This window comes from Gopherus flavomarginatus, chromosome 1 (assembly GCF_025201925.1).
Source record: "Gopherus flavomarginatus isolate rGopFla2 chromosome 1, rGopFla2.mat.asm, whole genome shotgun sequence".
NCBI lineage: Eukaryota > Metazoa > Chordata > Testudines > Testudinidae > Gopherus > Gopherus flavomarginatus.
The window spans coordinates 97,614,077-97,638,938 of NC_066617.1; the positions used below are offsets into that span (position 1 = coordinate 97,614,077).

A 24,862-nucleotide genomic window follows, 5' to 3' on the forward strand; every position below is an offset into this window, starting at 1 on the left:
TGTTTTAAGACTGTTGGATTCAAGTTATTGGGAATTGCTGATTTTAAAATATCTAATTTTAGTAGCATCTGTTTAACATCCCCCAGAGATACTAGTGGAACAGGAAGAGTATTATCACTATATGATGAGATGAAGGAAAACAGGACATCATCACCTTCCCTCCTCTTAGAAACTCTGCTCTGAGTGCCCCAGTGTGATTTTTAGAATAGATGGGAAGACAGGAAAATAAGTATTATTCCTAAATTGTCATTAAACCTTAAACTCCCTAAGAATATTTTCATCCTTGGTTATATTTCAATGCACTAAACTTTTCTCTGTTCACTAAATTAACTGAGGGAGCTAACCTTGTTACAGGATCTACAACCTATTCTGAAGGACAATCCCTCACTCTCACAGATCTTGGGAGACAGGCTTACAGACAGCTCCCCAACCTGAAGCAAATACTTACCAGCAACCACACACCACGCAACAAAAGCACTAATCTAGGAACCAATCCTTGCAACAAAGCTTATGCTCAGAAAAATTTGTTAGTCTCTAAGGTGCCATAAGTACTCCTCGTTCTTTTTTCTTGGTAGCTGTATTTGCATCTGAGACAGTTGTAAATTTTAACCACTAGAGGTCATAGACTGTCTGCAATACATATGGTTAGGTTTGGAAAGATTCCATTTTTATTGGTAAATGTCAATTTCTCCAAACGCACCACAAATAATGAAACAGTATTTCCACATATGATGATTGTAATTTACTAATAGGCAAAGAAGAAAAACATCGCTTGTGAACTTAGCAGAGTTTGATTTAAGGCTACAGATGCTCACTGACTTAAACAAGTGTTTCATTCTGGAATGCCTTGCGGAACTCGAATTTTGCATAAGTTGGGAACATATACCTGACCATTACGCAAATAAATAAATAAATAAATAAAATCTAGTTTATGGTATGTATGGAACTTTTTCCGAAAGTGCGGATTTGCTTAAGTAGGGTTTGTGTAACCCTGAGAGTATCTGTATTTATTCTGTAAATTTTGACATGATGTTGACAACTTGTATGTTAGGTTATAAAGCTTTTGCTTTTTAAATATCAATTTCTACAGTAATTAAATAATTATTGCCTGACCCCCCCCATAAATTCCTGCAACTGTGAAAATTTAAATGGATAAAATTAAAAAAGATTAAAAATAAAATCGATATTTTAAATAGAAATTATTAAAAATAATTTGAATTTTTCCAAGTCTAAACTTGACAGCTGAAAAATGCTTTCTACAGAATGGTGGAAAGATGGAACCTCACCCTCCCCTGCAGTCCCAGGCTCCCCATGCAGATTTAGGGGACCTCAGGAGATCATCTAGTCTAACCCTCTGCTCAAAGCAGGACCAATCCCCAGATTTTTACCCCAGGTCCCCAAATAGTCCCCTCAAGGATTAAGCTCTCAACCTTGGATTTAGCAGGTCAATGCTCAAACCACTGAGCTACCCCTCCCCCTCTATTAAGGAGCTGACCCAGTATTTTGGGATGTCTCTTTTTTGGTTCTGCAGTGTGGGGGTAGGGCAGTGTCGGTGAAACGAGATTTCCATTGCCGCACTCATCGTGCCTCCTTCCCTTTGGTAAGGCCGCCCACGGATGGTGCCCTGCGGCCCATGCACACACGGAGGCAGTTTGCAGGAAGTTTGAGGCCCACTGGGTACTATCCCTTTAAGAGTCCAGACACCTCTCTTCGCCGGAGGGCTAAACAGTTTAACCTCGCCTACTGCCGAGGTCATGAATTCTATCTTCTAATTGGCTGCTTTGTAAGCCAGTCACAAGTAATTTCGTCCCATCCCCTCTTGCCCTTCCCATTCATGTCCGTTAGCTTCCCAGGCCGCTCGACAGCCACTGGTTGGCTTTAGTGACACTCAACTACCTCTGCGCATGCCGATTGGCAACACGAGCCGTCAATCATCTAGCCTAGGGGCGGGCCGGGCGGGCCGGTTTCCGTGGCTGAGGAGCCGGCGGCGGCGGCGAGTGAGGGTTGCCACCAGTTCGGGGAAGTTTATTCTCGGATGGCGGCGGCGGCTCCGGCAGGGGACGAGGCGATGCTGAGGCCAGGATGGAGTCGTGACCAGGTGAGCGTAAGCTCAGGCCCTGAGAGAATCGAGACCACTCCCCTCCCCGCTGCAGGGTCCCTCCATGTAGTGGGGAGGGATCCGCCCCTCCTCGGAGACACTGGGGCTCGCTCCCCGCCTGTTAGCGCCGCGGATGGTTCTGCCCCGCCCCCCGGGGCCGGGTCCCGGCTCGCTGGCTGCGGCGCTTTTCCCTCCGCACTCACTGCCTCAGGGAGACCCCCCTATCCCCCAGCGCAGGGAGACCCCCCCGAGCTCCCCGGGGAGACCCCCCCCAGCGCAGGGAGACACCCCCGAGCTCCCCGGGGAGACCCCCCCTATCCCCCAGCGCAGGGAGACCCCCCATCCCCCAGCGCAGGGAGACACCCCCGAGCTCCCCGGGGAGACCCCCCCCATCCCCCAGCACAGGGAGACACCCCCGAGCTCCCCGGGGAGACCCCCCCAGCACAGGGAGACACCCCCGAGCTCCCCGGGGAGACCCCCCCCATCCCCCAGCACAGGGAGACACCCCCGAGCTCCCCGGGGAGACCCCCCCCATCCCCCAGCGCAGGGAGACCCCCCCCATCCCCCAGCGCAGGGAGACCCCCCCCATCCCCCAGCGCAGGGAGACCCCCCCATCCCCCAGCGCAGGGAGACACCCCCGAGCTCCCCGGGGAGACCCCCCCCATCCCCCAGCGCAGGGAGACACCCCCGAGCTCCCTGGGGAGACCCCCCCCATCCCCCAGCGCAGGGAGACACCCCCGAGCTCCCCGGGGAGACCCCCCCCATCCCCCAGCACAGGGAGACACCCCTGAGCTCCCCGGGGAGACCCCCCCCCATCCCCCAGCGCAGGGAGACCCCCCCCATCCCCCAGCGCAGGGAGACACCCCCGAGCTCCCCAGGGAGACCCCCCCCATCCCCCAGCGCAGGGAGACACCCCCGAGCTCCCCGGGGAGACCCCCCCCATCCCCCAGCGCAGGGAGACACCCCCGAGCTCCCCGGGGAGACCCCCCCCATCCCCCAGCGCAGGGAGACACCCCCGAGCTCCCTGGGGAGACCCCCCCCATCCCCCAGCGCAGGGAGACACCCCCGAGCTCCCCGGGGAGACCCCCCCCATCCCCCAGCGCAGGGAGACACCCCCGAGCTCCCCAGGGAGACCCCCCCCATCCCCCAGCGCAGGGAGACACCCCCGAGCTCCCCGGGGAGACCCCCCCTATCCCCCAGGGCAGGGAGACCCCCCCCCATCCCCCAGCGCAGGGAGACACCCCCGAGCTCCCCGGGGAGACCCCCCCCATCCCCCAGCACAGGGAGACACCCCCGAGCTCCCCGGGGAGACCCCCCCCATCCCCCAGCGCAGGGAGACACCCCCGAGCTCCCCGGGGAGACCCCCCCATCCCCCAGCACAGGGAGACACCCCCGAGCTCCCCGGGGAGACACCCCCATCCCCCAGCGCAGGGAGACACCCCCATCCCCCAGCGCAGGGAGACACCCCCGAGCTCCCCAGGGAGACCCCCCCATCCCTCAGCGCAGGGAGACACCCCCGAGCTCCCCAGGGAGACCCCCCCATCCCTCAGCGCAGGGAGACACCCCCGAGCTCCCCAGGGAGACCCTCCCTATCCCCCAGCGCAGGGAGACACCCCCGAGCTCCCCGGGGAGACCCTCCCTATCCCCCAGCGCAGGGAGACACCCCCGAGCTCCCCGGGGAGACCCTCCCTATCCCCCAGCGCAGGGAGACACCCCCGAGCTCCCCGGGGAGACCCTCCCTATCCCCCAGCGCAGGGAGACACCCCCGAGCTCCCCGGGGAGACCCTCCCTATCCCCCAGCGCAGGGAGACACCCCCGAGCTCCCTGGGGAGACACCCCCTATCCCCCGGCGTGGGGAGACACCCCCTATCCCCCAGCGCGGGGAGACACCCATATCCCTCAGCGCAGGGAGAGGCCCCTTCATGAGCCCCCTAGTGAGATGCTTTGTTGCTGCCCCCTAGCTTGTTGAGACCCCTCGTTTTCCCCTCCTTAGTCACCGCCCCAGTGAGACCCCTCATTCCCTTATGAGCCCCCCCCAGAGAGATGCCTCTTCCGACCCCCCAGTAACATCTCATCTCTCACTACCTCATCCTCGTGAGCCCCCCTCCCCCCAAAGTTGAGACACCTCATTTCCTCCTCCTGCCTCTCCGCTCTAATAAAACAGCTCATCATCCTATGAGTCTACCCGTCAAATATGTCACTCCGGATGAGCCCTCTTCCAGTGTGCTGCAGAATTCCCTCCCTGAGACACCTGAAGTACTGAATTCCCCCACTGCTCCTAACCCCTCCTGTAATGACCTGCTGTATCTTTCCCTTTTTCTCCTATGTACTCCCACTTAATATTTAGCAACTGTTTTCCTCATATTATTTACAGTCTTGGGGGCTGTGTTTTTTTTAATATATATATATATATATATATAGTGTGTGTGCATCAGAAAGTCTCCATGCTGTCTGCACCTGCGTTGGGTTAGTTTTCTCAGTGACATGTACCCTGTCCCTAGCTGAGGCCTCGGATTTTTGCTATGTGGGTAATGCATATTTAAAATGACTCGAACACCATGGTGGATCAGGAGCTACCTAGAAGACTCCAGTTCTTCACCTGGGTAACCCTAGAACCTTGCATGAGAAATACTTGTATGTCCTGATGTAGGCAGCATGATCACATGTGAAAACTGATTTTTTTATTAGTGTATACTGGTGGTGCAATAAGTATTGCAAATCATGTTTGTGAGCAAAACCTATAGCAAAGACCTTTGTACATTACATCTGTGCATGTGTTCCCTACTGCACCATGCTAAGTTTTAGCTGATATGGTCACAGAATCATAGGCCAAACAGGACAGTCTCTATGTAAAAGAATAAATGGACACAAATCAGATGTCAAGAATTATAACATTCAAAAACCAGTCAGAGAACACTTCAGGTCACTCAATTACAGACCCAAAAGTCGCAATATTACAAAAAAAACTTCAAAAACAGATTCCAACAAGAGAATGCAGGATTGGAATTATTTTGCCAACAGGACACCATTAAATTGGGCTTGAATAAAGACTGGGAGTGGATGGGTCATTACACAAAGTAAAATTATTTCCCCATGTTTATTCCCTCCCCCCCCCCCCACTGTTTCTCACACATTCTTGTCCACTGCTGCAAATGGACCATTTTGGTTACCACTACAAAAAGTTTTTCTCTCTCCTGCTGGTAATAGCTCACCTTAACTAATCACTTTCATTAGTGTGTGTATGGTAACACCCATTGTTTCGTGGTGTGTGTGTTCCTACTGTATTTTCCACTGCTTGCATCCGATGAAGTGGCCTGTAGCCCATGAAAGCTTATGCTCAAATAAATGTTAGTCTCTAAGGTGCCACAAGTACTGTTCTTTTTACAGAAAGAAATGGCATTCAGGAAGTGTGTGTGGGTGAATGTTGTCTGAAAGTATCATAACAGAGATATGGCAGCTTCTCCCCTTAAATATGAAGTAACAGGAGATCCTTGGATTCAAAGTTTGGTACTTTCTTTTGATTGTAAAGCAGGGGGATGCTTTGGCTCTTAGTGCATTTTGCTTGTGTTCATTCCATAAAAATCTGTATTTTGCACAGACCCTTGTATCCCTAAATCCTAACAGGAATGTTGCATCTTCCACCAGTTAGAGTATCTTTGCTTTGCAAAGAAAATATGACTTCTTGATTTCTCTTACCATTGATCTCTGATCATATTGCAGATTACCCTCAATTGCAGGGATAATAGCTGTACAGGAAAACCGAAGCAGACTACAGTCAGTTATGGAGATTAGAGTTATGGGAGCTGTAAGCAACAAAAGGTGACTGTCCCCAATAAAAGTGAAGTCCTACATCCAGATAGAGGAAATAAGGAGCACAAATATAGATTGGGGAGTGGGAAATGTAACTCAGAAACTGTTCCCATTCATTAAAGGGAGTTTTTCCATCCCATCTCATTAATACTATACTAACATTGTTTTCATTACATAAGTCTCTAAATTTTACAGGGACGGTTTGAATTGGGTGGCTGGGAGAGAAGTGTGCAACAGAGGGGCTCTATCCTAATAAGTAGTCCACACTGCGAAAATATTTGAGAATTGTTTTATAGTAACACCTATACAAGAGACTATTCGATCAAGAGACTACCCCAGAATATTCACTGATACCCTGAATACACCTATAATAGAAAATTCTACACCTATAATAGAAAATTACCTTCAATAAGTTAAGGATTTGTCAGTTCCTTGAGTGATTGATTCAGACAAGTTTCACTATATTAAACAAATACCTAAAATGTTTTCAGAAATACAGTGGAACCTGCTTAAAATTAAATTGTATCTAATAAATCTATAGTGATGCAAAACTGGTTGAAATTCTAGGGCCTGTGTTGTGCGAGATGTCAGAGTAGACAGTCTTAATAGTCCTGTCTGGCCTTAAAGTATGTGAATATAGGAAAACAAAATTTCCACATTGTTCAGTGTTTTGAAAAATTATAAAAGTTGCAGTTAGAGTTGCAGTGACCCTTCACCGGGGCTGGCTTTAAGCATCAGCAAAGCCCTGTAACTTACGGGCGAGTATTCATTCTCTCCTGGCCAGGGCGACCAGAATGAGAGGCAGCGCATAGCCTGGATGTCCACTCTGCTGCCCCCTTTCTTTCTGGAGAGGAATTCCATGCTCCTTAAATTGAAATTATGGGGTGAGGGAGAGAAGGGGAGAAATTGCTTCACTATAAGAAGGTTTCATTATACCTGTTTAAAATGTATCTCTACTTTACTTTAGTGAATCTGATGTGTATGAAGTGGTTTCATATAGGCTTTCTACCCAAATATACTCAAATACAAGGTATAACAACTTTGAGTCTTCTGCCTCTCATGCTGTCAAGCTCCTCCATTCCTAATAATTCACTATTATGTGTAAGATGCCTTATGAAACATACTGATTTACTTGGGCCGCCTTGATTACATTGGCCTTATTAGCACTATAAAAATAGTTTTCCCTCCCTTGGTGTTCACCCCTTCTTGTCAACGATTGAGAATAGGCTGTTTCCACCTTAAGCAAATGGGCTCATTAGCACTGACTTCCCACTTGGTAAGGGAACTCCCATCTTTTCATGTTCTGGAATATATATTCTGCTTACTGTAATTTTCACTCCATGCATCTGATGAAGTGGGTTTTAGCCCACGAAAGCTTGTGCCCAAATACATGTGTTAGTTTCTAAGGAGCCACAAGGACTCCTCATTGTTTTTGGTGATTTTACTTGTAACTAGATCTAGTGTTTAGTAAGTCTTTAAAGGAAGAATACCATGTAATACATAGGATTTTTTTTAGCAAAGTTGGGGTGATGGTCAGCTCTTTTCCTGGGAGATTGAAGAAGAGGTAGTGTTACATGATAGGAAAATTTAATTTGTTCATCAGTCTGGAACTACCAAATCCTTGCTCCAGGCAAGTGAAATGTAATTGTTTCATGCTGAACTCACTGCTGAGGTGCATTGATGAGTGTATCTGATCTGAAACTGTAAACTAAAACTGGCATATGAAATGGATGATTGTCTGCTCAGCCAGCCACTTTGGTTAATTTTCTTTTCTGCCTACCTTCAGCTAGTACCATTCTGCACTTCAGGAAGAGAACATGTGGTTAATTACATATGTACATTTCCTGTCCCCCTTCCCTCCTCCCCCATCCACTTTGGAGTGCAGCTCCTTTAGGGAAAATGAATGGGAGTGGGATGAGAACAGTCTTAATTTTCAGCCTCCTGTCTGAGGTGCTGATCTGTTGATGCTCCTGAGATTTTTAAGTGCAGGTTGGATTAGTAGTGTGTCCTTGAAGGATATAAAGGACATGCATTCTTTATATGGGAGCCTTCCTTCTGCCATGATGTCATGTTTTTGGCAGTGAGAAACAATGGCAGTAACAGTAGTTCATCCTCTTCAGCCCCATTATTGATTCATATCAATTTATGTTTTGAGACAAACTTATGTTTTGATCACTTAGTTTGTCTTTGGAAATGTTATCTTAAATTTGGTTATCTTCTATTTTGTATCCTAGAGTCAGTTTTATATTTAAGAAATCAAAAGTAATTGATATAATCTGTATAATGCTCTTTTCTGTTGGGCTCTGTTCTGTGCTTCATACTAGCATTACACCACCTCTGTAGTTTCAGGCATGGTCAGATTAATTAGTTAAATTTTTGTATAATTTTTTTAAAAATTAAGAATGGAATTAATTTATTAAAAATTAACATGCTCTTTAAAGCTTAGAAACTGAATTATGAGTTGCTTATTGGGGGTTTCCTTTTGGTCTGTTTGTGCTGCCTCTCAGGTGGAATTCTAGTCCTGTTTCATAAAGGGCTTGTCTACATCAGAAAGTTGCAGCGCTGGTGAGGGAGTTACAGCGCTGCAACTTAGGAGGTGTACACATCTGCAGGGCACCACCAGCGCTGCAACTCCCTGTTTGCAGCGCTGGCCGTACTCCCGTTTTGTCTCGGGTGTAGAGGATACAGCGCTGGTGATCCAGCGCTGGTAATCAAATATAGACACTTACCAGCGCTTTTCTTGACCTCCGTGGAATAAGCAGGTATCCCAGCATACCTGAGGAAGCCTCTGGTAATCAAGCTGGTCTCCTTCCCCGGTTTGCTCTCGCGTTCCCCGAACCCCGAGCAAGCAGGTCTCCTTCCCTGAGGTTTGCTGGGTGGTTCCGGGAACGCGAGAGCAAACCGGGAAAGGAGACCAGCTTCGCCGCGGTTTGCTCTCGCGTTCCCCGAACCCCGAGCAAGCAGGTCTCCTTCCCTGAGGTTTGCTGGGTGGTTCCGGGAACGCGAGAGCAAACCGGGAAAGGAGACCAGCTTCGCCGCGGTTTGCTCTCGCGTTTCCCGGAACCACCCTGCAAACCGCAGGGAAGGAGACCTGCTTGTTCGGGGAACGCGAGAGCAAACCGCGGCGAAGCTGGTCTCCTTTCCCGGGTTTGCTCTCGCGTTCCCCGAACCACCCAGCAAACCGCAGGGAAGGAGACCTGCTTGTTCGGGGGTTCGGGGAACGCGAGAGCAAACCGGGAAAGGAGACCAGCTTCGCCGCGGTTTGCTCTCGCGTTCCCCGAACCTCCCTTGAAGCCGCCCAACAGCGCTGCAGTGTGGCCACATCTAACACCACTTGCAGCGCTGGTTGCTGTAAGTGTGGCCACTCTGCAGCGCTGGCCCTATACAGCTGTACTAATACAGCTGTAACAACCAGCGCTGCAAAATTTTAGATGTAGACATGGCCTTAGTCTTGTTTGGAGGCAAGCCTTCTCTTTCAGTTTGGTCGTCCTTTCGTAATAGGAAAGGCATGTAGATTCCTGTCCCATAGCATTCAAATAATTGTGGTCCATGAAAACCCTTTTGTCAGGAGACCTCAGGTACACAATTAATTAATTAATCAGAGGGAGGAAACAAAACGTGCAAGCGGATTGTTTTGAACTGCATATAGAAGTCACATGCATTTGGCTTCTCTTCTTGGGCAGGCAAAGAGCAGGATAAGGAATGCATCACTTTGTAACCTGGATGTGTAGCATGTATTTGGTAGCCCAAAGTCAGTTCTGTTGTCAAACCGCACTTAAGTAAACCACCAATGTGGTGGTTTTTTGAATTTTTGATAAGGTGAATTTTTAGGTGTGTTCTGAACATTGGACTGGGAGCCAGGTGCTCTAGATTTCTGGTCCTGGCTCTGTCACTAGCAACCTTTATGGAATTGGGAAAATTATTTAACCTCTAATTCTCAGTTTCCTTAAATGGAGAATTCTTTCTCTCCTATTGTCTGTTAAAGATGAATGCTTGTAAAGTGCCTGAAAGATAAAAATCACTATGAAAGTAGTAATATTTTATTATTATGGACTGAGACCTAATACCAGTGTGGTTTTGGCCACCGAATAAACAGTTCACTCTTTTTCTTATTGACAAAAAGTATTCCTTTTCTGTCATGACTCTTGGTCTCCCATATTTTTCTTCCTCTGCTGTGCACAATCCAAAGGGGAGTCAATTTTCTGTCACATATTAGGAACAGTTCCTAATCTGTTAAGAATAAATAAATTCCAGGGATGTAGTATTAGTGGAGAGATTTCCCACAGCAGGAGCCAGTATGAGCGTGAGTATAACAAACTATTTATCTTGTGCCCTATTAGTGCATTGACCCAAAGATAGTCTGTGTATATTATGTATGTTAGAATATGACCGAGAATAGTAGCTGTATAAGAGGATGAAGACTCTAATTCTGGTAGTCTGCCAGAATTAAGGTTGGTTTAGTTGCCCCATTTGCTGACTTGCTTGGGACTCATAGCCTTAATTTTCCTAACCCACTTTACATAAATGCAGACCAGGAGGGTTTGTTTTCTTTAGAAATGTTGGGATAAAATCTCATTCCTACACAGATGTGTAACAGATTGTAATCTCTTCAGTGGCACCATTTTTAAAATCTTGCAATCTCCAGCAGCTCCATTTTCTAATTTAGTTTATAAAAACAGCAAGTAAGGATTAGATTTGCATCTGAGAGCAATGGGAAAGAATTTATAAAGTGGCTAAGCTTACTGCAGGTACATGGAACCCTGGGCTATGCCCCCAGAAGTCTGTTCCACATACATCAGTGCCTGTGTGAGCACAGCAGCTTGACTGTTGTTTTGAGGTGTCTCCTCTCACTTGAGCTGGACTAATTCAAGAGGAGTAACTTGAGTTTAGATAACTCAAGTAAACTTTGCAGTGAAAACATACCTAAATTGGGGTTCCTGCACTTTTGTGGCTGGAAGTAGAGGAGGAGGAGTATGTACTGAGTCCTTGTACTCTACCTTTTCAGGGGAGAAATAGAGAAACTGTTTTATGACTGGAAAAGCAGCAAAGAGTACTGTGGCACCTTATAGACTAACAGATGTTTTGGAGCATGAGCTTTCGTAGGTGAATACCCACTTCCTCAGATGTTTTATGACTGTCCATGTGGTACTGATCACCAGTACAATTCACTTAAAGGCTTTTTAAAAAATATAGGTTCAATCTGAAAGGCAGTTTGGCTGCAGGAACAATTGGGTACAGAACCTCAGTTGCCACATTTAGATCAGAGACTTGTGCCAGTTGGTAAATTTCCATGCTGTTCAGCCACTCCCAAGTTCCAAGTCACCAGCGAAGGCAAATAACCCATTTCAATCACTGGAATAGCAGCAGTTTTGGCCTGAACATGTAAACAGTGATGTGTAAACATTTCCATTGGATGGAGAAGTTTATTAGCAAGATGAGACTTCTGCATTTCTTAGCGATGATGACACTACTTTTTTCTTCGGGAAAACTTAGGTGGTAGAATTTTGCCTGCAGTGATTTCTTATACTTAAAGGCAAAAAGGAGTAGAAAAGTACTTACTTTTTGATCATGTCCTGGTAGAGACAGGCAATAAAGCAATGTAATTTAAAATATTTTCCATCAATAACACTGTTCTACAGCCAGAATGCTTCTGAAATAAATGTAGTCCAACTTTACTAATTCTGGGTCACTGAGAACGAAAATGATGCTTAAAATTGTTGATTGGTTCTAGTTTTCAAGATATGCTATTGGGTCAGTATATACGACCCTTAACTTGGGAATGGCGGAGGATAAGTGAGTTATAAAGGGAAGGGATCTCAATTTAAACCAGAAATGACTAAAATACATCTTTGACTGGATCTATGAATAAATCTGACTGGGTTTGGACAGTACTTGCTCTTTAGGCAAAACAATGAATGATGCAATCTGAAGCTGGTATTGCGTCATACATGATATGAATTGCATCATGTAATTCCTAGAAGTCATGAATGATGCAATCATAACGAAGCTTACATCACTCTTTTGAACAAATTGCCCTATATCAGCTCTAGAAATCATACAGTGTCGTGCTCTCTTACTTGTCAGTGTTTGATTTTTCAAAGGGACACGTTTCTGTTTAGCCAAAGTGAGCAGAGATGCCTTGTACTTGTGTGAACAGTGCAGATAACTTCTGCTATGTTTGTGGTGAAGTGACTTTTGCATTACAAAAGCACAGTATAACCACTATGGTTAAGAAAGCCTATCACCTTTATTTTGGCTGCAAAATTGGAGATCAGGACAAGAGGTGGGCCCCACACATATGCTGCAATACTTGTGCAACAAATCTTCGCCAGTGGTTGAACAGGAAAAGGAAATCTATGCCTTTTGCAGTGCCAATGATTTGGAGAGAGCCAACAGATCATACTAGCAATTGTTACTTCTGCATGGTGCCTCCAGTTGGGAAAGGTGTATCAAAGAAGAAAAAGTGGACTGTGCATTATCCAAACATTCCATCAGCTATACACCCAGTACCCCACGGAGAAGGACTACCGGTTCCTGATACACTTGAGTCAGATGAGGAAGAGGAAGAGGATGAAACTTCTGGTCCTGAACCATCAATGTCACAGGACCCGCATTTTCTCCCCTCCTCCTCCTCCGAACCACACCTCATAACACAAGGTGAACTGAATGACCTTGTCAGGGATTTGGAACTACCCAAGAGTAAGGCAGAGCTGTTGGGCTCCAGACTACAGCAGTGGAATCTCCTGGCAGGCTATCAGGGCAAATGGAGCCCATCAATGCTTGCAGACTATTGCTGGATAGTGACAAGAGTTGCTCCATTTAATGAATACAAGAGACAAGCCAAGAAGCGCCAAGTAGACACTGAATAGGACTAAACTATGTACATAATATTTTTGTGCCTTTTGTTTCATAATAAATTTTATTTATATAACCCTTTTGCTGATTTTTAAAGTGTTACATAAACAGGACAGGTGAAATATTATCATGTAAAGCAACCATAAACACATGAAAAGACCTAGGTTTACAATTTGTGATTAAAACTCTACTATCTACACAATATACATAGACATAAAATGTAAAAACTTAAATATCTTAGAAACAGTAGCCAATCAGTTGTTTTAATTGTCATATTTGAATTCAGCACATCAAAATACATAATAAAGTAGCACATTTTATCTCTGAAGCAGACAACTTCTCAAAAATTGTAGACCAGTGTAATTAACAGTTATCAGATTAATCTTTGCTCTGTGATTGAGACACTGAAAATCTCTTTCCATTGCTTCCTCTCTTTAGGCTCTTAAAATCAAAAAAGGACATGCCATATAATTCTGTGAAGTGTTACCCAGTGACCAAAAATTGACAGGCCAGCAGGAGTTATTTAGCTGAAAGGTCTCACCAGCTCCTCTCAATTTTCATGTGAGTGGAATTGCTCTAGAGATGACTTACAGTCTACTGGTAAAAGAAAAAGGGAGATATAAATTAAAGTAAATAAGAGTTATCAGTACAATGTGTTGGAAACAAAAAAATTCTCAGAAAATACACACACACAAATGTTCTTAAGAGCTTTCCGTTAGCCAATTTTTAGGGCACAATCTCCATAAATAATATAAGGAAGTCTAGCAGAATCATTTTAGCAAATCAATAGATAACAAGTCTTTTTATGCAGCAAAGTGAGAGACTAAACTTTTTCTTCCATCATTCTCTACCTTTGTGTGTAGGAGACTTTCCAAGGTGTTTTGAGTCTTCAGGAATAAATTTTTTTAGCCTTGCCTAGCCTAGGAAAATTAGGATCTGTTCGTCAGTGTAGCCTCACCAGTGCTAGCGATGGTGGAGGTGCAGTGTGGATGTGAGACAAGCATGTACATCCCCCACCTCCTTTGTCGGGTAGTAAGTACAATCCCATGAATTTGGCAAAATCTTTTCTGAAAAGATGTTTTGACTTCTGAGTGTCCATTTTCATAAGCAGGCATTTTATGTTGAATTTTAAATGGTCAGAACTAAGTCTAAAAGTTAATAACTCACTGAGCTGAATTGAGTAAGGAGTGGGGGCCATCTTGGTTGATTTGGCTGGAGACTGTCAAGGCTGGACAATGCTGCAGCATACTGAGTTCATGTGAAGAAGGATAGAAATATGTTTTTCACAATGACAGTTCAAATTCTGTCGGGAGATCTTAAAATGGCAAGATCTTCAAGTTTACTATTTGCGTCAGTTTAGATTACTGTGGTAATAGTTTAACCATCTTGCAGTGTGCTGCCTCCAGAACAATGGTTGCCCAGGTAGAAGTGGAATTCTTTCTAACAAATTTATATTTTTGCAGTTGCCTTGGATGTGTCTTTCCTTTCTCAGGTTTTAGGCAGTGGAGTGTGTTTTTTGTTTTTGTTTTTGTTTTTTTTTAAAGTTTGTGCTTGTTTCGTAACTGTCCAAGCACCTAAGTGTGGGTCACGTGTTTCTTCAGTCCTCTTGACCCTATCCTCCCTTCTGATGCTCATAATATTTTCTGTTGCACATCCCCAACATTTTTCAGCCTTGCTTTGTTACTTCATAATGTTTCCAGGACTGTCAGGGCTGAAGCCTATACAGTGGGAAGCAGAGGCTGTTTTTTCCCAGAGATGATGTGATAATCTGCCACTGACTGCACTGATTTCCTCCACCTCTTTAGAGAGGTGCTGATGATGGTTTTTTTAGCCCTTAATATAAACAGAAATGTATTTTGGAGTAGAAAGCAGAATTAAGTTTTGTATCTGAGGCTATGTCTGCACTACTGCGTACAAGCAACCTATGGTACGCAACTCCAGCAACGTGAATAATGTAACTGGAATTGACTTACTTTAGGTCAAGTTACCATGGGGTCTATGTGAGAAACTCTCCTGTTGACTTACCTTACTCTTTTCATTGGGGAGTAGAGTACAAGGGTCGACTGGAGAGCAATCTTCTGTCGATTTGGTAGATCTTCAATAGACCTGCTAAACTGACCGCTGGTGGATCGATCTCAGAGCGTCGATCCTGGCTGTAGTGTAGATGTAGCCTGAGTCCTTTGTATGGCTACTAATCATTTTATTCAGAAAGTTATCTGTATGGAGGATAGATGTAAGTGAGGAGAGCCCACAGTTAGTGATTGGAAACCTGTGTCCATCCTTGCTGTCTTCTCATTAAGATAGCAGGCTTTAAGGAGGATCTGAAATAATGACTAACTTTAGTTTCTGGTCCACCTTAGTTAGTGCTTCTGGCATATGTTCATATTCAGGCTATGGCACCAAGCAAAAATAGGGGTTTTTAATGCTACATGTTTAACTCAACATTTCACGTAAGGTTTCAAGAAAAAGTCTGCAGAAATCTAAGATTCCTGTTGCAACCTTGACGAAGTCATGGCATGTATGCTGCCTTTTCTTGTCCGCTCTTCTGTTTGGATGGGTAACATAAGAAAAGCTAGTCATAATGTTCTCCCAGATTCCTCATTTTGTGTTTAGGGCTGGGCTGGTTGGGAGAGGGGCAGTTTATGTACTGAATATTGTTGGCACTCGAGGTCTCAAGACAGTGTGTTCCTTTTGGAACTGAAAGATCAACAACACTGAACTAGAAGGGCTACCTTGGCAGTGCTAAGGGTGCAACTGCCAAAATGGTAGCTGGTATTTACCTGTTGCAGTCCTACTTTTGTCATTGTGTGTACCAAAATACTTAAAGCTAGTGACAAAAAACTCTCTGAGAGGAACTCTGTCTCATGCTGAAATAGAATGTGGGCTGTTTTGTGTATGAAGAACCTTGAATTTGTTTTTTTTCCCCCTTTTCAGTGATCAGAGGGAGCTGCTGGCATGGAACCAAACTGTGTGTGTTTGTGGGAACTGTAAGCAAGGTATGTATAAATGTATTTCCCCTTTGGAGAGGGCAGTCTCATACCTTTGTTTTCAAACCTGTTTGCTCTTTTGTACTATATCTTTAAATTTACCGTTGCCTTGTTGGCACTATCTGTGATGGTCACTGTCATTGCCGTACTCCACTGAAGATGGAATTTTGGAAACCCCTATAGAGACCTGACAGTTTCCCAGAGGAGAGAAAAACACAGGACACATCTATACTAATACCATTGCAAGTGTAAACAGATGTTGACTTGCTGTTGTAGTTATATCCAACACTGAGTGCATCCATGTAGCAGCGTTTTCTAGTCATAAGAAAGTCAGAGTTGGCTTTTATCTTGCTGAAGAGCCCAGTTTGTATTATTTTGTAGAAACAACCTTGTTTCTACCCATACTGCCTCAGCTGCTGGTCTCAGTACAAAGAAGTGTGTTAAATACAGTATATTCATATGGGATGTTTTCCTGTACTGAGACTGTTCTATATAAGTTCTTATACCATGCTTATATCTGAACGCTTTTATGGTAGGTAGGCTGGCTCACTCAGTTATACGCAAACAGGCGATTCTGTCTACACAGAAGAATTGCCATATTAGAACTCAATTATGGCCTGGCAATTGTGATGTAAACCTTCCCAAAAGAAGGGATGATACATGGTAGACCTCAGGATCAGGAGCCATGTGTTAAACAATCGTTTTTGGCCATAGGCTAAACATAGTCACCTGTATCTGTTACAGCCTGGTTACTAACTTGGTAAAAATTTACTGTAATGGAGTCCAAAGAGACAGAAAAGCATTAGTTCAATTCTAGTAGCACTGACAAAAAGGCTGTAAAGCCAGGCTTAAGGTTTGTTTTAGATTTCTCCAATGTACTGGTTCTGTTCAATATTACTTCTTTATTTTGGAGGGGGGAAAAGAGCCGGCCTATTTGACCATAATGGAGGCTGAATCCTTTACCACAGAACTGATAAAGCATGGGCAACACCAGTGCAAGCTTTTCCCACATTATTTATTACCCATTTATTCTCCACCAGTGTGCCTTAGGTCTCAAGTGATAGGGCCACATTTAGGGATGAGAAGAATAAATGTCTCTACCTATTCTGTCCTTAATACCTTTGGCTAACAAACCAATCATCTTGGGTGGAATGTTAATATGTTCTAAAGCAGTGGTGGGCAGTCCGTGGGACGCACGTGGCCCATCCGGGTAACCAGCTGGCAGGCTGCGAGACAGTTTGTTTACACTGACTGTCCGCAGGCACGTCTGCCCGCAGCTCCCAGTGGCCGTGGTTTGCCATTCCTGGCCAATGGAAGCTGCAGGAAGCGGCGGCCTGCACGTCCCTGCGGGCCGCGCTGCTTCCCGCAGCTCCTGTTGGCCGGAAACAGCGAATCACAGCCATTGGGAGCTGCGGGCGGCCATGCCTGCGGACAGTCAGTGTAAACAAGCTGTCTCGCAGCCTGCCAGCGGATTACCCTAACGGGCCGCAGGTTGCCCACCACTGTTTTAAAGTATACCAGGATCATTGCTGCAGATGAAACTGCCTAGATCTTTGCAACAGCTGGAAATCCATAGGTTGATGTAAGCAGGTGTCACAAAGAAAATAAAGGGAGTAAAAGATCTTGGATAATTTGGAATCCTCTGCTGGCCTTGACATTCAAATGGATGTCATGTTAGTATTCAGAGAGCTGAAAACCACATTGAAGAAACTGGGATTCCAAATTGGGGACCATTGAGGGGGAAGGTAGGGAAGTTGAACTCAGATTGGTGTAACTCTTGGGGTTCAGAGCATGTGAGATACTCATGATTGGAGAGGGTGAATGGGCCTAGAAAACTTCTGGCAGTCTCTGCTCATGACCCACACAGATGGGTTAGTCTGATAAGATGGGGGGGGGGGGGGGAAGAAACACTTCAGGGAATATACCTCTTCAGTACCTGTAAACTAGTTTTCCTCCAAATCCTCTGTTTTCTGCAATAAAGGTCTTGTATTAATAACTCTAATGGCTTTTGAACTGCTGGATCAACTTCACTAGTCTATGTGAATAAAATAAACCGACCCTTTGCTCTGCTCTTGGATGGTAGTGGTTGCTCTAGAGTGCCAGAGGAAATTACTTTATACTGTGTGTGAAACCTTTAAAGGAATATTGCACAAAGTGGACAGTAAGTTGTACACAAACAATATTTGGGGAGAGTATAAATGGGGTTAGATGCTCATTTGGTGACTTTTACCAGTTCAAGGCTTAATAGGTTGCAGCTCTTGAAATTGAGAGGAATTCTTCCCCTCACACCCACTGCAGGGCTTTAGTATAGACTTTGATGGGAAAAGGGGGTTATTTTCATGTTTTTGAGCAGGATTAGTTTAGTAAATACCACATCATGAGTTTCCTAAAACTGTGACGAGTGACACTTCTGATACCCCAGTCCTTTGTATTTTTTGTTTTTATGCACACCCAGACTTCTGTTGCCATGTTCAAAAAGTTGGAAAGCCAACTGTATTCATGTATTCAAGAAATAAAGGTAATTTGATAATGATTTTTATGAGCTTTTGTTTAAACCTTTATCACTGCTGGACTGAGTAAAATGAATTAATTTTTTATTTAGGAAAATTTCTATAGAGCATTAGAAATATGGTCCTAGATGAGAGTGGGTTTTTTAAGGCTAATGGGGGAATTGCCTTTATCTACATGGATTTATCAGCCATTGTACAGATGATACTGTTTTTGATGTAATTACACAGACATGCTCATTCTTGCTGCTCCTTCTAAGCCCTAACAAACAGCTGTTCAGACCCTTTAGTCTGATAAAATTTCTTGCTATTTCCTTGCTGGCCCCAACATGTTTTGTTTTGGATCTTATATTGGCAGATTTGCTCAAGGCAACAGTGAAAAGATTTCAGGTGATCTTCAAAGATGGCCTGTCCCCTACTCGTTAAGGTAATTGGGGCAGGATACAGTCGTGGCACCACACCCATCTGTCCCTTTAACTTTTTTGTTTTCTGTCTGCATGTGTTGCAAGAATGTTCTTTTTTTATTTTTAAATGAAGGCCTGGAGGATGGTGACTCAAGGAATCGGGGATGGGATAAACACAACCTTTCACCTTGGAGTCACTGGTTCTAATCCAGCCTTGGTTGATAGTAACTGAAAATGGTTCATTTGCTTTTGTGAAATGAGTTGATCACAGTCCAGTTCCCAGAGCACCAGTGTCTGAATTTTATATTTACGTATAATAATAAAAACATTGTGCTAATTAATGGATCATGTCATGGGCATTCTCAGCAGGAGCAGCTGAACTCATTTACCTTAAGGTGATTTCCCCCAGGTTAGAACTGATGTACACTGTCAAGATGCGGACTTTGTGAGGAGCTTGCTCTACTGCTTCCTGTGCTATAGTATGGACAGCTGTGGTGTCAGTATTCAGGCCAAACAGCCAGGATCTAAATTTACTGGAAAAATAGTCCTGCCTCCATGTGTTTCCTACTTGCAACCTAAGTGGGAGTATACTGAATACCTTTCTTAATATATCCCTTGTGGAGGTAACTTCTTTCATATCCAAAGATAAAAGGAAAGACTGAGAATTGCTTCATTCCTGGAGAACCTCTTATAGGGCAAGCCATGGATTGAGATGGGCGTTGACTTAGTATGGCTAGTATGAAGTGAAGTGGAAGGAGGCATATTGAAAGAAGTGAGTGAGCTAGCAAATTAACATTATCCAATCCCTCTATGATAGTCTTGTATCTGATTTGTTTAAGGCTGTGGTCTCCAACCTTTTTACACCCAAGATCACTTTTTGAATTTAAGAGCAACCCAGGATCTACCCCACCCCTTCCCCAAAGGCCTGCCCCACTCACTCCATCCCCGCCCTTCTCAGTTACTTGCTCTCCCGCACTCTCACTCACTTTCACCTAGCTGGGGTTGGGGTTTGGGAGGGGGTGCAGGCTCCTCATATTGCCCTTCTCTGCAAGCACTGCACCCACAACTCCTATTGGCCACAGGGAGCCAATGGGAGCTGCGGGGGCAGTGCTCGAGGACAGGAGCAGCGCGTGGAGGGTGACCCTTGTCCCCTCTGCCGCAGGGTGCACTGGCTACTTCTGGGAGCGGTGTGGGGCCGGAGCAGGGAGCCTGTCTTGGCGGCAATCCTGCTGCGCCGCTGGAGATCGCGATCGACTGGGAGATTCTTTAGGATCGACCAGTTGATTGCAATCGAACAGTTAGTGACCACTGGTTTAAGGGATGCTGTCTCTGAGTTTGAAATTCAGAATTTGTTGTCCGTCACAAAAAGTCCCGTCAGGATTTTCTTGGAGACAATTTGTATATTTAATTATTTAATGATCTGAAGGACAAAGCAGTGTTTTGGGGCTAACAAATCTTGGAAACCAGAATTTGGTTTCACTCAAATGAATATGCATATATCTGTCTTCAAGCAGCTTCAGAGCAAGGGAGGGTATTTTTTCCAAGAAGCAGTCAGGAACTGGGACAGTTAGCTCTGAAAGATACCACAGTATGTCTTTAGAAAAACTCTCCACTAAAGGTATTTGTGTATAGTACACATTGGGGAGGCAAGTGGGAACAAAAATGTTGCTTTCCACCCAACTTTCTTAACCAAAGAGGATTTCCTTACTTCTCTGTCTCTCTCATTTTTGGAGTTGAGGAACTGATTGTGTTAAATTCTTATAATATACTCTTGCTCTGTGTTTTTGTGTAAACATCATGTTCTTCTGTGGCTGGGATTCCAGTGGTGTCTGAACAAGCCTGTGCTTCCTTATAGAGTGCACACACAATCTTTGCAGGGCCGGCTTTAGGTCTATTTGCCCAATTCCCTGGAATTGGGCCCCGTGCTGGCGCCTTTTTAATTTTTACTCACCCAGTGGTGCTCCGGGTCTTCGGCGGCATTTCGGCAGCAAGCCCTTGAGTGCCGCCGAAGACTGGGAGCGAGTGAAGGACCCGCTGCCAGAGAGCTGCCGAAGATCCGGAGCGCTGCTGAGTGAGTACGAATCGGGCCCCGCACTTGCTGAAGCCGGCCCTGGATCTTTGTTTTATAACTGTTTCCTGGCGTTTTACTTTGTAACTATGATTATCCAAAGTCCTGAACAATCTGGCACAAGACTGTGTAGTTAGAGAAATCTAAGTGATCAGATATTCAATGGCAGTTGCTTATGGAATTTATATAATCTTTCCAAAACCTTTTAGACTCTGTGGCTCAGTCCACCCCTTCCTTTGCCGCAGCAGCCTTCAGCTTCACCAGTTTCTTTGCTCCTTTGTGGCTTTGACAGCCATTAGCCAGTTAATTATCAATGTAAGTACAATTTTTTTAATGGGGAAGGGGACACGGACATTTCAGAACTCAGTAGTGCAGCAGCTGAGTAACCATAGACCAGTAAATTTACTATGATTAGACACTGATATTTGTGGATAATAAGCAGAACACACACGAGATTGTATTTAGCAGCATCTCAATTTAACATATTGCTGATGCTACCATCTGCTTCAGATTTCCCTTCTCCTGGATTATTCTGCTGAGTTGTGATGACCTGGAGGCACTGATGCCTCTGGGCACAACATGACTCTGTCTCTTCCTTCTCTGTTCATTCATCTCAAAGCCTGATCCACTGAAAGCCACTCTGATCCAAGATTACCTCTTCTTCTGGCTGGCTGATCACAGCTGGCACAATCATTTAACAAAAGGGTGTTCTTAAGTTGTTTTTTTTTTTTTCTTTTAGAAAGTGACTTCTTCTTCCTAAAATAGCCTAGCTGAGCATGCATGTTGTTGCTGTTAGCTGCTCCAGGTTGCTTAGCAATTCTTAAATTGGTTGAAATTGCTATTACTCTGGCAACACTGCAAATGCAAACAGATTTCAAGGAGAGAAGAATGGGAAATGCTGTTCATAGCAGTGTTGTCACTTGACTGTGAAAACATGTGTTTTTTTTCTCTTTCTTTCTCTTTTCCCCTCCCCTCATTTTTAAATCTGTTTTGTCCTGGAGGGTTTCTGTTAGTATTTACTGGCATTTCATATTGAGGAAGCTATTGCTGTTTTTTGATTTAATTTAAAATACTCAGTGTTAAGGGCTGAATTCCTTCCCTACTATGTGAAACTCTCACTGAAGCCCGTGGGAGGTACATGCATTGAGCATCTACAGCACTGGGACTCTAATGAATGTGTGTGTGTGTATTTGACTAGAGAGACTGTAGGAACACTTGATCTCTCTCCCACTTCCCTGGCAAGTAGTTGACTTCTCTCTGGCAGTATGTTTGTCTCCAGCAAGTTTATCAAAAAATATTATTGATATCTATGTAACGATCTTAAATCTTGAAATTTGTTTGTGCAGCCTACAGTAGAGGCTAAGTCTCTCTTGAATTTAGAGTGGTCTGATGCATTCAAAACCCAGGAGAAAATGGGGCATAATTAATGCCTGGGGGAAGAGAAGTGTCTTATTTCTCAGGTTTCAGAGTAGCAGCCGTCTTAGGGCTTGGCTACACTCAAAACTTCAAAGAGGTGCTGCGGGAGCGCTCCCGTGGCAGCGCTTTGAAGTGTGAGTGTGGTCGTGGCGCCAACGCTGGAAGAGAGCTCTCCCAGCGCTGCAGGTACTCCACCTCCTCGTGGGGATTAGCTTACAGCGCTGGGAGCCAGGCTCCCAGCGCTGGGGCACTGTTTACACTGGCGCTTCGCAGCGCTGTAACTTGCTGCGCTTGGGTGTTTTTTTCACACCCCTGAGCGAGAAAGTTGCAGCGCTGTAAAGCCCCAGTGTAGCCAAGGCCTCTGTCTGTATCTGCAAAAAGAACAGGAGTACTTGTGGCACCTTAGAGACTAACAAATTTATTTAAGCATAAGATTTCATGGACTAAAACCCACTTCATCAGATGCATGCAGTGGAAAATACAGTAGGAAGATGTATATACACACAGAAAACATGAAACAATGGCTGTTACCATACACATTATAATGAGAGTGATCAGTTAAGGTGAGCTATTACTAGCAGGAGAGAGAAACTTTTTTGACTGCTGGAAATGGGCTATTGTGATTACCACTACAAAATTTTTTTTTTCTCTCCTGCTGGTAATAGCTCACCTTAACTGATCACTCTCGTTATAGTGTGTATGGTAACTCCCATTTTTTCATTTTCTCTGTGTATAGATATATCTTCCTCATGATACAGTATATTTGTGTCTGTGCAAAATACTCATTTTTTTAAAAAGCGTGACAGCACAACAAACATATTAAATATTTAATTATCTTCTAAATAATAATGTGTGTAACTTACAGCTCACTGTAAAATGTCATTCTTGTGCATGTGGCATGATGTATTGCAATATTGGAAGCCTACTGAAAAGATCAAGCTTCTGACTACAGAAGTCAAGATTCAGCATCTTTCGCATACAGCATTTGAAGCACCATACCAAATTCTGTCAAACAAAACTAAATTTTAACAAAACACCACACCTGCTTCTTCCCTAGTTGATGGTTGAATCTCAGCAGTCTTTGCATCCTAGTATTCACAAAATATCTGAGACTTGTAGGGACAGAATGACTGTTTGGGGCACTCATGATGCATTGAGCCAGGGTTGCTGCTTTTGTGTCAGACTGCTATTTTTCCTTTGCAGTTACCATTTGTAAAGTGGTCCACAATGTGGAACAGAACCCCTCCAAAAGGGAGACACCCTATATAAGAATTAAATACAATGCAGACAAATTTAGAGTAACACATTTGCCCTCATTGCTCATATCCGTTTGAAAGTAACACTTCTGTTTCTGTTAGAGGAAATGTACTTAGGAAGGCGTAGGCATATTCTGACTAAAGTGTGATGTAAAACCAAATACTTCATATTGCAGCAGACTTGTTTCATTTCACTAGAGTCTTGTCAGAACAAGTACTGATTTCCTTTGACTTCTTTGTAGTTTTTTCTTCTTCCACCTCCTTCCCCTTGCTTGTCTTGATTAGACCATGAGCTGGGATCCTAGGGATGAATATATGACAACATATCTGAAATAACTCAGTATGCAGCATGCCACCAGTTCTCAATATTTGTTAGTGCATGTGCTGTATTCGCAGTGTTGTAGCCATGTTGGTCCAAAGATAGGAGAGAGACAAGGTGGACAAGTTATTGAGCATTCTTCGGAGAAAAAGTTACTACCACTTAGCATTTCGGTGTTAGTTTTCAAAGTGCTCTGCAAACATTAATCATCTCTGAGATGGGGAAAGAAAGGGAAATGGAAGCAAAGTAATTGAAACCTTCCCTACAAAAGGGGAATGGGAAAACAGTTTGAACCAATTTCAAACTGATTCAGGTTAACAGTTTATGCTGGCCATTTGGTTCAATATACATGCCAAGAGTGGAGGAAGGCTGTGGAAATCTTCAACTAAAAAAGTTACTGTTCAGTCAAGAAAAAAAAAAGTTCTGCACCAGATTTAGGCTTTTACTCTTCTTTGGAGGGTTTTCTGGACTAGATAAAATCATCAGGAAATCTTTACCTTTTCTTCATAGCTAGCTCACAACTCTTTAAAATGGAAGTTTAGCATCTGAAAAGCCTTCAGATTGAAGCACAGCCATCCCTATCAACTGAATGTGAATGGTCCAGCGTAATTGCAATTACCATGTAAATATCGATGTTGGTAACCGTTTTACTGATGATTCTCATATGGAAGCCATCCAGTGTGCTCCAGTCTGTGGAGCTGGATATACTACTGCTTGGGTCTTGGATGCTCTAGACATTTGAAAGGGAGTTGCATGAAAGTACAGCTGTGAGTTTTAAATATTCACATTCAATCTGATTCTGTTAATTATTTGGATAATTGAGGCTCTTAATCTTGTCCTTTACATTGCTATTGCTCAGAGATTAAAGAGCAACTACTCTGTGTAGTTGACAACACTTGAAGATTTTCTCCGTAGTAACCTTTTCACTGTTTTACATGGATTTTTTGCATAATGGGGGAAGATGGCAACTTTTTAGGTGTGAAAATGTGTGTGTAAAAGAAGGCAGGTGAACACATGCATGTAGTCCCTGAAATTACTTTACTCATTTTAAGAAACTGACTAGATTTCAAGTTGATAATTAACCTTTTAAGGCAATATATTGCTATAAAACAAGGAGATCCCTTAAAAAATTAGCAGGGAAG

The 24,862-nt window shown here is 44.2% G+C and overlaps 1 protein-coding gene across 2 annotated transcripts in view; it reads left to right on the forward strand.

The window, feature by feature from the left end:
• The first annotated feature begins 1,964 nt into the window (after positions 1 to 1,964).
• Positions 1,965 to 24,862, forward strand: part of MRTFA (myocardin related transcription factor A) — a 165,816-nt gene continuing 142,918 nt past the window's right edge. For both annotated transcript variants that reach the window (XM_050916919.1, XM_050916930.1), the window contains exons 1-3: positions 1,965 to 2,098; positions 15,698 to 15,759; positions 18,616 to 18,684. In XM_050916919.1, coding sequence (XP_050772876.1) covers positions 18,661 to 18,684 — 24 coding nt within the window. In that variant the 5' untranslated portion in view covers positions 1,965 to 2,098; positions 15,698 to 15,759; positions 18,616 to 18,660. The remainder of the gene's footprint in view (positions 2,099 to 15,697; positions 15,760 to 18,615; positions 18,685 to 24,862) is intronic.